This window comes from Nematolebias whitei, chromosome 5, assembly GCF_014905685.2.
Source record: "Nematolebias whitei isolate Nwh7 chromosome 5, NemWhi1, whole genome shotgun sequence".
Taxonomy (NCBI): Eukaryota; Metazoa; Chordata; class Actinopteri; order Cyprinodontiformes; family Rivulidae; genus Nematolebias; species Nematolebias whitei.
This window is the reverse complement of record NC_056502.1, coordinates 18,253,546-18,266,453: the sequence shown is the minus strand read 5'-3', so window position 1 is coordinate 18,266,453 and position 12,908 is coordinate 18,253,546. Positions and strand designations below refer to the sequence as shown.

Sequence of the window (12,908 nt, the reverse complement as noted above, 5' to 3'; positions counted from 1 at the left end):
CACCACTAAAAATATGAATTTACTGTCGGGAAAGTTCAAATAATTAGAATGTGCTGCTTCCTCTTCTGACTGATGAAATCTGTTTATTTTGGGAGAAGAGACCCGTGTTGTTGTCTGCGTACTCGGCTCAGTCTTTCTCCACAATGCGCACGTGTGCAAAAATCTGGCTGCAAACATGGGATTCTTCTACCTTTTGCATCGGTTTTACTCAGTCTGGCTGGTTTCCATGGCAGCACGTGGAGAGCCCTGTTTGCTGGACGCAGTTGGACGAGCTGCAGCAGCCTTCCAGCCAAACAGAGCTTCCTGTCAAACAGGGCGAGAACGATGATTAAACGTGCACGTTTAAAGCCATGCAGATAGAACAAGTGCAAGGTGAAATTTAAAAATGATTTGAAGAGAGCGAGCTGACCTGCACAGTTCCAAAGGAGAGCATCCAGCCTCCTGGTGAGTCTGACCTCACAGCGGCAGAGGGGATGTTCTCAGCAGGAGAGGCCTGAGCTGACCCAGAAGCTGCTGGCTGTGTGAGCACAGCGGGGACAGCTCGAATGTTCTGACCTGCTTCTGTGACCGTCTCCTCCTCGATCTGCGCTTCCTGTGAGCCGCCCAGAACAGATGAAGAGTTTGAAAGTGGTGGAACCATCCTGGAAGCATGTCTGGGCGCCGGGCTGCAGTTCTCGGAGGTGCTGGGAGGAGTGTGAGTATTTTTCTTCCTACGGAGGGTTTCGATCCAGCTCGAGCTGTGCCTGGAGGCAAAGCTGGCCAGGCCCAGAGAGGAGAGTCTCATGTTTTTTCCTGACGTGATCAGCTCTCCAAAGCCTTCTTGGTGGGCGAAGGCATAGCCTGACCTCCGGGAGCCACCGCGGGCGCCGAAGCGGCTCTCAGGGACACTGCCGGCGCCACGCCAAGCCCCTCCGATACCACAACCTGGCGGCTTCCTCCTCCTCTGCCGCACCAACTGAGTGTGACGCACCTGAAGACACACACAAAACACGGGAATTTATTTTTTAATATATTTACTGACAACCTAGAAAAGTTAAGTTTATGTACGAAACGTGACAAGTTAAAAGAATCGTCACTTACGCTGAACATTCTGACATAAAATTTCAAAAATCATTAAACTGATTGTGGTTTGAAATTTTAAAGACAGCAAAATGCCATTTCGGCCGTGTAAAGTCCAACTTTCTTTGACCTGTTTGAACTTTAAATGATGTTCCTACCTAGTTATGTAGCGCCAAGAAGGGCTGTTTTATTATCTGTTCAATCAATTCCCCCTTTGTCCTGATGCTGCTCAATAATCCAGGTAGAAAAATCTAACAAGGTTAAGTCAGATCTTCTGGACGGATTCTAAGATACGGAAACAAGAATCCGTCCAGAGGATCTGATTTAACCTTGTAAGACAATTCCCTCATTGTTGCCTATGGGGAAAATTTTTGTGAATTTTGTTTATGCCATACAACCACCAAAAGTCCAACTGTCACCAAAATGTCATAGCATACTATTCCTCACCAATATGGAGGTTTGGATGTTTTTTTAATGATTTTTAAAGCTGCGAGAGGGACAGCAAGATAAAATCCTGACAGCAACGGAAGAATAAAAATAGAAAGTTGGATGAGCACGCTTAAAAATAACATAAAACCGTCTCACGTTTATCCAGTGCTTGGAGAAATAGTTTATATTCTCTTGGGCCCGTGGGGTGCTTTGCATGTTGCTTTAAGTGCTATTTTTATTTATAGCCAGGAATCTCATCAAAACTCCAGACTTTTTTTAACTGTAGAGAATCTTTATGTAAATTAGAAAATTAATTTCCTCGCACCACCTGGACAGCAGCTTCAGTTGGCTGACTGACGGAGGCCATGAACTCACCAGAAAACTCATTTACTGACAGCACCTCATGCCATTAAGTTACACTGGTTAGATCAATAGTTGCAGTGTAGTTCAGTGCATGAGACCTGTGACGCTAAGTGCACTCTTACACACAAACACACTTTGGAATAGTTTCTTTGCATTACGTTAATCATTGTCTGTGGGCTCTTTGAAACAAGCATGCTGGGAAAACAGCGACATGTTGCAACAGAGACACGCTCGTGTCAAGTCTTTGTCTTCTTACCATGTCTGAGAGCTGAGGCTTTAGGTCCAGCTTGAGGAAGCGACATGCCATAACTGGAACTATGCAGATTGCTGTCGCTAGTGCAATAGTTAACCACACGACTGGCTGCAATAGTGTGTTCTGGGCACAACCTGTACTCACAAACGTAGACGCAGACACAAACAGAAGCACATTGTTTGGATTAATTTTTTTTAATGTTCTACTTTTTCAGGCCAGTGACTAAAATCACAACTTTACTTTAGCTATAACTTAGCTATAACTAATTTGAGGGCTCATAAATACCATGAATAAAACTTTTATTTAATTGAGGTTTGTTTGAGTTGTAAAAAATAAATAAACATAAAGCAGGAGACCGACCTACAAAGTGGAACTGGTTGGGAAAGATCCTGAAGAGGGTCTGGCTGTGCAACGCAAACATGATGGTGAAATAAGAACCCAGAGAGCCCCACACAAACACGTGGTTAATAACTGTCCAGAAGCCTGTGTCGAGAGCGATCTGCAAAATCAAACAGGCGTAAGAAAACAGGAACACAGTGGGACGTAAAGGTAGTCAACCCTCTTGATAAGATTTCGCTTTTGTCCCCTTTAACTTGGAAGGTAACAGATTTTTAATTTGATTAAAGACAATAATTATCTAAAAATACTCCAGATTTATAAAGTTAAATGGGGAAAATTAACTCGTATGAACTCATTTTTGTAAGAAATCTAAGTCTAAAATGATGTATACCTGGTCTAACATCGCCCCACCCCCAAGTTCAACACCTCTAAAACCAAGTCTACCACCAAGCAAGAGACAGCATGAAGACCAAGGAACTCTTCATGCAGGTCAGAAACAAAATTATGGAGAAGTACAGATCATGATTAGTTTTAAAAATTCCCAATATTAAAACTGGAGAGCTGGGATTCTTGAAAGAGTGGCCAAGAAAATGAGTCGCTTGAAGAAAAAAAAAAAAGGTGGATGTTTTGGTGTTTCATCCTCCAACATGTGGAGGAAGGTGCTGTGGTCAGATGAGACCAAACTCAAACATCTGGGCCAACAAGAACAACATCAAACCTAAGGCAAATCTATCACCTCCCATCCTGCTGTGAACAACATCCTTACACGGAAGCATGGTGGCGACAGTATCATGCTGTGGAGATGATTTGGTTTTATCAGCAGGGACATTAAAACTGAAAGATGGATGAAGCAAAATACAGAAATGCTTGAAAGAAAAGTCTTCCAGTGACTAAGCGGAGGTTTCCTTTCCAGCTGGACAATGACCTTAAACACACAGCTACAGTGGGTTAGGAGCAAATGGCTAGGAATGGTCCAGTCAAAGTCTAGACCAAATCTAACAGAGAATCTCCGGTGAGATTTAAAGATAGTTGGACACAAGCTGCACTTATCCAACCTAAAGGAGCAGAAGCCGTTTGGTCATGAAGAATAAACACATTTTCACATTTAACTTCATTAATTTGAAGTATTTGTAAAATAGAAATGATGTCAAGAGGGTCGAATGCTTTTGTAACCAACGTTAAATGCACAATTTGAAACAAATTAATCAAAAACAGACAGAGTAAGATTACCTGTACACTGACTACAATGACCAGGGCGGTCGCCGTGGTGACGGCAAATGTCTGGTAGTCAGCGAGCGGCACACCGCTGCTCTGAGTGGCATTGGACAGGACGGCGTAGGGGACAAAAAAAAGCACCACGGACGTGTAGATGCCCTGAGTGATGCAGATGAAAAACTCTTTCTTGTTGAAGAGGAGATTGAGCTGACCGGGCTCGTACAACTTAGGACATTCCAGACTTCTCTGATCTGCAACATCCTGCAAATTAAAAAAAGGAGAAATGAAAAAGTTTATGGGCTAAAATAAGATTCCAGACTGACAACAGCCAAGCTAAGTGGCATAGTGGTTTGAGCAAAATGCAAACATAAGCATACCTAACCTAAACCAGAACAGAAGCCTTACTCACGCTAGACTACTCCAACCACAAGAAATGAATGAAATGTGTAAAAACATTTGTGTGATTTGGTGACACCTCATGCAATGCTTTTGTAAAAAACTAAATAAAATAAAAAAGCATTAAAATTGAAAGTTCACAACCTCATCCTGAAGGCTCCATTCAAAAACCAATGTGCTGAGTACAAGAAAGTGACAAATTTATGATTTTGCCAAGCAAAGAACTGAAAAGACCTGGTCAAATATCCCCATGGCCAGCACAGGGAGGGAGGTGAACACAATGTTGTAGAGTGTGATGAAGTACTGATCATACACCGTCTACAACAAGAGCAGACAACAGACAAAGACAGAGACAGAGACAGACAAACAGTCAAAACCCCAATTATAACCCCGCCGCCCTGATTCTGGATGTCATGTTCTGACCTGAGCAGAAAAGCCACAGAAGAAGCCAAACCAGAAGTGCACCATAGTGAAGGCAAAGTTCTTGTAGAAGAAGTAGCAAAGGAACCGGCACATGCGCAAGTAGGACCAGCGACCGTGGACCAGCAGGAGGCGCTGGAGGAAGCGGAATTGGGCGAAGGAGTAATCGCTGGCCAGCACAGCCTGGATCCCCTCCTGACCGGAGATACCGACTCCAATATGAGCACCTGAAGGAGACGAGAAGGGAGGCGAAGAAAATTAAAAAGTCAACTCAAACCAGAACAAGACGTCCCCCGTCACTGAGTGAATAGTGAATGTTTGTAGACTTCAAGCTGAGTGTTTTTCTGGACTAGAATTAAACAGGGAATGCAAGTAAACCTTAATGTTTTTTGTCGAAGACATTCAGGTGGGTAGGAGTTACACGGTGTGTAAGAACAGAGGTAGTGTTGTTTTCTGTTGGCCAGGTGGTGCAGAGTGGCAGATCTTGGTGAGTGGAGGGAGCCATTCTATCCCCAACCAGGTGCAATGGCGGAGCCAGGGGGTGGACAATGGTGGCTTTAGCCACTATAGATTGATCTTTGGCCACCCCAGAAATTTGAGAAAACTATACTCTTAACAATGAATACAATTTCTTCATTTTAAAGTGTCAAAAATAAAATTTAGGGCAACAAAGCACGTGGCAACATTCTGTAAAAGAATGAGCACCAGTTTTATTAACTGCTTGTACCCACGTGTCGTCATTAACTTCAGCCTTTAAGTCTTCAGTGAAATAATCTAATAATTCATCCATCCATTATCTTTTCCTGCTTCTTTCTTTTCGAGTCACCGGGGTCACTGGTGCCCATATCCAGCAGTCACTTTACGAGAGGCAGGGAAAACCTGGACAGGTCTCCAGTCCATCACAGGGACACACAGAGACAAATGAGACAAACAACCATTCACTCTCTCACTCACACTTATGGACAGTTTAGAGTTACCAGTCAGCCTAACATGTATGTTTTTGGTCTGTGGGAGGAAACCTAAGTACCCGGAGTAAACCCACGCATGCACGGAGAGAACATGCAAACTTCACCCAGAAAGGCCCCCAGCCAGGATTTGATCCAATGACTTCTCGCTGAGAAGCAACAGCTTTACCAGCTGAGTCACCGTGCCCACAATGTAATCATTTTCAGCTTTAATTCATCAAGGAGATAGTTGTGAGTCTTTGAAGTGGGATTATGTTAAAAGGTTATAAACAATTAGCATCTTACCTGTTGTAGATTGCTCTTTCAATGACCTCAGCTTGGAGAAGCAGAGTTTAATTCTGACTGGATTTAAAAACAGAAACTCCGCCAAGCAGGACAAAGCCAATGGGCCTTGCTGACATCTTAAAACAACTCCAGTCTCAGTAATTCTATAGTGGTTCATATAAACACTGTTTAATTTTTTTTACGTAGCTTTCATTTTCACATTATACAGTTTAATTAACATTGACTTCTGTTGTTATCTGCAAGAACAAATAGTGGCAGCGGCAGCTAGATGTAGCACTTGTGGTGTTGTCTGGGGCACTTCTGGCAGGAAAACCATAATATACCTGACAAAAAAAATTGTGTAACGCCAACATGACAAAAAGTTAAAGACTGACAAAATAATGTTCACACGAAGCACTGAAATATTTGAGATTGCAGCTGTTTTAAAATGCACAACTGCTGTCAAAGCAGCAAAACGCAACTATTTCTTATCTCAGACCTCCAAAAATCTAAATGACCCTAACAGATTCTGGAAAACCATCATATCTCTCTCAGGCACCCCCCAATCATCTGACCTCCCATCACAACTTCTCGTTAACTCTGTTCCTGTGTCAAAAAAACCCACGAGATCCTGAACTGTTTCAACAAACATTTTGTTGCTTCTAGTTCTTTATTTGACACAGTTACTAATGGAAGATCAGCCACTTCACTTAATAACCAAACTTCTACAAATCAAATCCCTCCTACAAGTCAATCCTCAGTTAATCACACATTCTCTTTTTCTCCATTCTCAGTCAGTGAGGTCAATAAACTGTTAAAAGATCTTGACCCTAAAAAATCTGCAGGTCCAGATGAACTTCCACCTTATTTCTTAAGGCTGGCTGCTCATATCATCACAGTCCCTGTGACCCACATCTTCAATCTCTCCATAAGACAAAACTCCATCCCAGACACTTGGAAAACAGCCTTTGTTCTTCCTTTGCTGAAGGGAGGTGACCCCACCTCACTGAACAACTATCGACCAATCTCTAAACTCTGCATTTTAGCCAAGGTTCTAGAAAAACTGATAAACTCTCAAATCAAAAATTACCTGGACTCATTTAACATCTTACCTCCACATCAATCTGGTTTCAGGAAACAACACAACACAACCGCTGCTTCACTGAAGGTTCTTAATGACGTTGTTGAAGCACTGGATGCTAAGGATTATTGTGCTGCACTTTTCTTAGACCTGTCTAAAGCTTTTGACACTGTGGATCATAACATCTTGTGTCATAAACTCTCAGAAATCGGTTTCTCAGAACACACCATTGGTTGGTTCTCTAACTATCTTTCAGACCGGAGGCAATGTGTTCAACATAATGGTACTTCCTCCAGTTATTTAACAGTTAACAATGGTGTACCACAAGGCTCAGTCTTAGGACCCACCCTCTTTACAATCTACATACATAATGTAGGTAAAAACATCCCTAATGCATCCATACATTTCTATGCTGATGACACAGTTGTTTATTGTCGAGCTAAAACTGTTGCTAAGGCTTTCCAGCTTTTGAAATCTGCATTCAACTACATTCAGACAGATTTGTTCCGCCTCAAACTTGTCCTAAATGCCGACAAAACCAAAGGGATGCTTTTTCAAATAGGAAGTTGGTCCCAGCAGTTCTTCCTCCGATTTTATCCTCAAATGGTATCCCCATTGAGTTTGTTGATTCCTATAAATATTTGGGTATCTTGGTCGACTCACATCTCTCTTTTAAGCTCCATGTGGAAAACTTGGTAAAGAAACTGAAAGTTAAACTGGGTTTCTTTTTCAGAAACAGATCCTGTCTAACCCTGAATGCTAGAAAACGCCTTGTATCTGTGACTTTCCTTCCCTCCATTGATTATGGTGACATTATTTACATGAACGCTCCTACAAGAACCCTGCAGATGTTGGATACTGTCTATCATGGTGCACTAAGATTCATAACTGGCTGTGATTATCGTACCCATCACTGCACCCTGTATTCACTGGTTAACTGGACATCATTAACTTCACGTAGACTCTCTCACTGGTACATTTTCATCTTTAAATCACTTCTTGGTCTGCTGCCTTCATACATCTCCTCCTACATGTTTCTGCGTGAGTGCAGCTACAGAGTGCGCTCTCAGGACATTGTTACCTGCAGTGTTCCCTCAATGAGGACTGAACTAGGCAAAAGGGCCTTCTCCTACTCTGCTCCTGTTTCCTGGAATATCTTACAATAAGATTTGAAGCTCTCGACCTTGACCTCTCTAAGTGGCTTTAAGATTCTGTTGGATTCCTGGCAGGGACCAATGCAGACATGTTCCTGTTTTTAATTTTCTACATTCGCCTTAGAATCTAGCTGTTTTTTGGTTGTTGTTACCTTTTCCTTTTAGCCATCCTATTTGTTAAAAAAAAAAAAACTGCAGTATGACTTTTTATAATTGTTTATTGTTGTTGCTGTTGTCCATTGTTGTCATCTTTCTTTGTTGAAATCAGGTCTCTCTTGTAAATGAGTCCTCGAGGCTCAATGGGATTTACCTGTCTAAATAAAGGTTGAATGAATGTTTTAAAATGTCAGAAATCCACGTTGGTCTTGAATTGCTTGTCCTAGTTAAACTAGTCATTAGCTCAACAAGCTGATCGAGATTAGGTTTTGTTTCTCCAAACAGGTCACTGAAAGAGCAATCTACAACAGGTAAGATAATTGTTCATAAAACTACCCACTAAACCCCACTCCAAAAGATTTAACCTACACTTTATAAGAAAACACCAACATTCATGCTCAATAATCCAGGTACAAATCCAACAATGTTCATTCAGGTCATTTTGACGGTTTATTTTTTTGCTGCAATGTTTCATCCTTCATCCAAAGAACTTATTCAGTCTGAGGAGACACAAAAAACTGGAGTTCCACAAGCACCGACTCCCATAGTGGGAATTTTTTTGTGGTGTTTTGAACCATTTTGGCACGGCTGCCTTAGAAGGAGCTGATGGGGGAGAGGGAAGGCGCCAGAAACCATCTTATCACCAGCAAACTGTTTTTTCCACTATAGGAGTTGGTGCTTGTGGAACTCCAGTTTGTTTGTGTCTCCTCGGACTGAAGAAGTCCTTTGGATGAAGGACGAAACATCTCAGCAAAAAAAAAAAAAAGGAACCATCCAGATGACCTGACTGAACTTTGTAGAATTTGTACCTGGATTGTTGAGCATGAACTTTGATGTTTATAAGAAAACCTTTAAAAAATGTATTTACCATAGAAACCCCCAAAATTTGTCTTTAAACTTGAAAAAATAAAGTTTTACAGAGGGGCACTTATTTTAGAATCCATAAACATTAACAAAAACATTTTTAATTTTTTTGTTTGTTTGTTTTCTTGCAGGGCAGCATGGTGGCACAACTGGTAGAGCTGCTGCCTCACAGCGAGAAGGTTGCTAGTTCAAATCCTGGTCCAGGGGCCTTCCTGGGTGGAGTTTGCATGTTCTCTCTGTGCATGCGTGGGTTTTCTCCTGGTACTCCAGTTTCCTCCCACAGACTAAAAACATGCATGTTAGACTGATTGGTAACTCTAAATTGTCCCTAGGTGTGAGTGAGAGAGTGAATGGTTGTTTGTCTCGTTTGTCTCTATGTGTCCCTGTGATGGACTGGAGACCTGTCCAGGGTGTACCCCGCCCCTCGCACAGTGATTGCTGGACATGGGCACTGGCGAGCCTCGTGACCCAAAATGGAAGAAGCGGGTAAAAGATAATGGATGGATGTTTTCTTGCATCAGCTCTATGTTCACCTTTCTTTTCTTGATGTTTTTAGCGGTGGTAAACATCTTAAACTAAATTTACTGTATTCCTGAATGAATCACTGAAATATGCCTTCCCTGTTACTAATCAAGATTTAACTTCCCCAGTGGAAAGAAATACAACCCAAATAAAACAGGATCCACCACTTCAGTTATCAAACACTGTCGCAACACTCAGAATGCACTTTTGTTTAATTATGTTTTTACTTCTGTGCTTTGCACTTCTTAATTAAGTTATTATTTAAACATGCATGTGAACAGACAAAAACACAAAAATGATGCAACACTTAGTGAATAGCAGAAGAAAACCAACCAAGCTGTTTTTATAACATGCTTTCATTTTGTTTCCACTAAATTTGCTTTGTTGTTAGAAATAAACCAGTTGTGTTTAATACAACAAGCCAGCACAATTTATAATTGTTTTAAAAGTGCATTTTTTTAAAAGAAATCTTAAGTTTAAGTTATATTTATCACCAAATCCATTTGTAAGGAGGAGGACGCCAACCTGCAGGTCAGAAGGTGTTACAAAAGCTCAGACTCTGTCTGTGAAGACATTTCAATCGGTGCAACAATCATTTCAACACAGTCTCCGTCACAACAGGCAACATCGACTTCTACAAACACTTTTGCTGAAAGTTTCCATTGCTTAAAGGTATCCGCTCCTCACGACACTTCTCTCTTCCTAACCTTCATCCATCCATCCATCTACTGTACTATCTTTACCCGCTTCTTACTTTTTGTGTTGCAGGGGTCACTGGTGTCCATATTCAGTAGTCACCATACAAGAGACAGGGGGACACCCTGGACGGGTCTCCAGTCCATCACAGGGACAGAGTCAAACAAAACAAACAACAATTCACTCTCTCACTCACACCTAGGGACAATTTAGAGTTACCAATCAGCCTAACATGCATGTTTTTGGTCTGTGGGAGGAAACCAGTGTACCCGGAGCAAACCCACGCATGCACGGAGAGATCATGCAAACTCCACCCAGAAAGGCCCCTGGCTTGGATTTGATCTGAAAACCTTCTCGCTGAGAGACAAGAGCTCTACCAGCTGAGCCACCATACCGCCCACAAACCTCCATGCAACTCACTTTTGATCATGCTAATGTCGTTAGCGCCGTCTCCTACAGCCAGAGTGACGGCCTTCTTGTGTTTTTTGATGAGCTCCACCACCTGAGCTTTCTGCAGCGGCGTGACTCTGCAGCAGATAACCGCTTTGCACGCACAAGCTGTTGACACAAACTCTGCCTCCATGTCCGCTTCAAGTGCATGAGCCTATCAGAGGACAGGACAGGAGGTTTAATTAGAAAAATTATGATTTCTAGTTCCAAAACAGAAGCATTGGAGGAAAAAGAAGAATTAATTTCATTTCATGCTTTATTATTGATAACCCCTGTTTGTTTCATGTATGAATTTGTGTTTTCTTACCAAACTGTGACCGCTGATCACGAGGCCAAACTCTCCAGAGATGCTGTCCATGAAGCTTGAGGGAGGTGAAGGAAAAGAAGAACCATGAACCTGTTTCCCTTCTCCTCCTCCTCCTCCTCCTCCTTTTGCCGTATCGTCTCCTTCTTGCCCTTCTCTGAACCCGTTCTCCGTGAAGCATGCCTCTACCCATCCCTCCATCCCTTCACTTTTTCCTCCATCTCTGGAACGGGACAGCTCAATCATCCTTTCCCTCGCCTTCCTGGAAGAAAAGAAACTCCACATCAGCGGGACTTGTTTGAAGAAAAAGGGAAAACACTAGAACTCATCTTTTTACAAGTATATTTTTTGTTGTTGTTTGTTGTTTTTGTTTATCACGCCTGAACTTTAGGGAGACTTGTTTTTGTAATTACTCTGGAGCCAACTGTGGTTTGGAGTCATAATACTGAAAAAAACAGGACCTCCCTAAAATATTTATTTTTTGCACCAGGTTTTTGTAACATTTTTGTGGCAACACTTAGATTTTGTCATGGTGTGTGTGTGTGTGTGTGTGTGTGTGGGGGGGGGGGGGTTGGCTTGTTTTTTGTTGGGGGAGGGAGGTGTACTTCATAACATATGTGTTCAAATTTTTATTTTATTTTTTGTATTTAGTGGTTTTCCTAGCTTTTTATACACCTACCATACCAATTTATTTATATAGCACTTAAAACAGCAACAAGGCCAACCAAAGTGCTGTACAAAAGAACCAAACATGCACAGCAGACAGGAAAACATAAAATAGAAATACAGATACAAATAGCAGCAGAAGCTAACTAAAATGGCCAACAGAGTAGAGAACAGACCGGACCAAAACAAATCACAACGTGTTAAAGGCAAGAGAATAGAAGTGGGTCTTCAAGCGAGACTTAAAGACTGAGAGTGTGGGAGCCTGCCGGACACTCAGTGGCAACTCATTCCACAGTCGTGGACCTGCAACAGAGAAAGCCCTGTCACCCCTGAGCTTACGACGGGTTTCTGGGACTGAGAGAAGCATCTGGTCTGCTGACCTCAGAGAGCGCGGTGGGACATATGGCTGCAGAAGATCAGTGAGATAGGATGGGGCGGAACTGTTCAGTGATTTGAAAACATACATGAGGATTTTGAAATGGATCCGAAGGTGAATGGGTAGCCAGTGCAGGGAGGCCAAAACTGGCGTGATGTGCTCTCTATAGCCTGTACCAGTTAAAAATCGGGCTGCAGCATTTTGGACCAGTTGTAGACGAGCAATGGAGGACTGACTGATTCCAAACAGAAGTGAATTGCAGTAATCAAGCCTAGATGTTATGAAGGCGTGGATCACTGTCTCAAGGTTATTTTTGGAGAGTATAGGCTTCAGCTTAGACAGCCGTCTCAGCTGAAAAAAACAGGATTTGACCATCATGTTTACGTGACTGTTGAGTTTTAATTAACACCTGTTAATTAACCCGGCTGCACTCACTCGGTAATCACCCCACCCAATATATATATATTTATTCTCTCTCCCCCTGGATCCCTGAGGTATTCTTCTGTTGTTGTGTTTTAGTTCTGTAGTATTTTTGCTGCAATGTCAGCAATTAATTTTTTACTAGTCTTTTGGTTCAATTATTTTCTTGCTCGTCTGTCTGCATTTTGGGTCCTCTCAGAAACAGAAACTGATGGTGTTCTTACACAAACTGAGCACTCGGGTGATTTTCACTCAGCTGTTAAAAATCACAGCGGTATCACAACTTCTCACTCATCATGCACAAACTACACTCGTACACACACTCATATATATTTAAACATGCATATTTATTTATTTGTGGATATTAAGATGTCTTTAGACATATTGTGTTGCAATTCCAACTAAAGTGAATTAAGCCCTGTCTCGTTTCACACAAGGGTTCCATGTGAATTATAACATGCAGCGTTTCCCCTAGATAACTTGCCATGGCGAGGCGCTCATCTCATCCGTGATTTT

At 42.0% G+C, this 12,908-nt stretch overlaps 1 protein-coding gene across 1 annotated transcript in view; it reads right to left on the bottom strand.

Moving 5' to 3' along the window:
* Positions 1 to 204: 204 nt before the first annotated feature.
* The window catches only part of atp8b2 (ATPase phospholipid transporting 8B2), a 33,395-nt gene continuing 20,691 nt past the window's right edge, over positions 205 to 12,908 (bottom strand). The window contains exons 21-29 of the mRNA XM_037676640.1: positions 10,934 to 11,192; positions 10,597 to 10,780; positions 4,478 to 4,701; positions 4,289 to 4,372; positions 3,674 to 3,919; positions 2,465 to 2,603; positions 2,108 to 2,238; positions 410 to 970; positions 205 to 303 (exon numbers count right to left, since the gene is read on the bottom strand). Of these exons, the coding sequence (XP_037532568.1) occupies positions 205 to 303; positions 410 to 970; positions 2,108 to 2,238; positions 2,465 to 2,603; positions 3,674 to 3,919; positions 4,289 to 4,372; positions 4,478 to 4,701; positions 10,597 to 10,780; positions 10,934 to 11,192 (1,927 nt within the window). The remainder of the gene's footprint in view (positions 304 to 409; positions 971 to 2,107; positions 2,239 to 2,464; positions 2,604 to 3,673; positions 3,920 to 4,288; positions 4,373 to 4,477; positions 4,702 to 10,596; positions 10,781 to 10,933; positions 11,193 to 12,908) is intronic.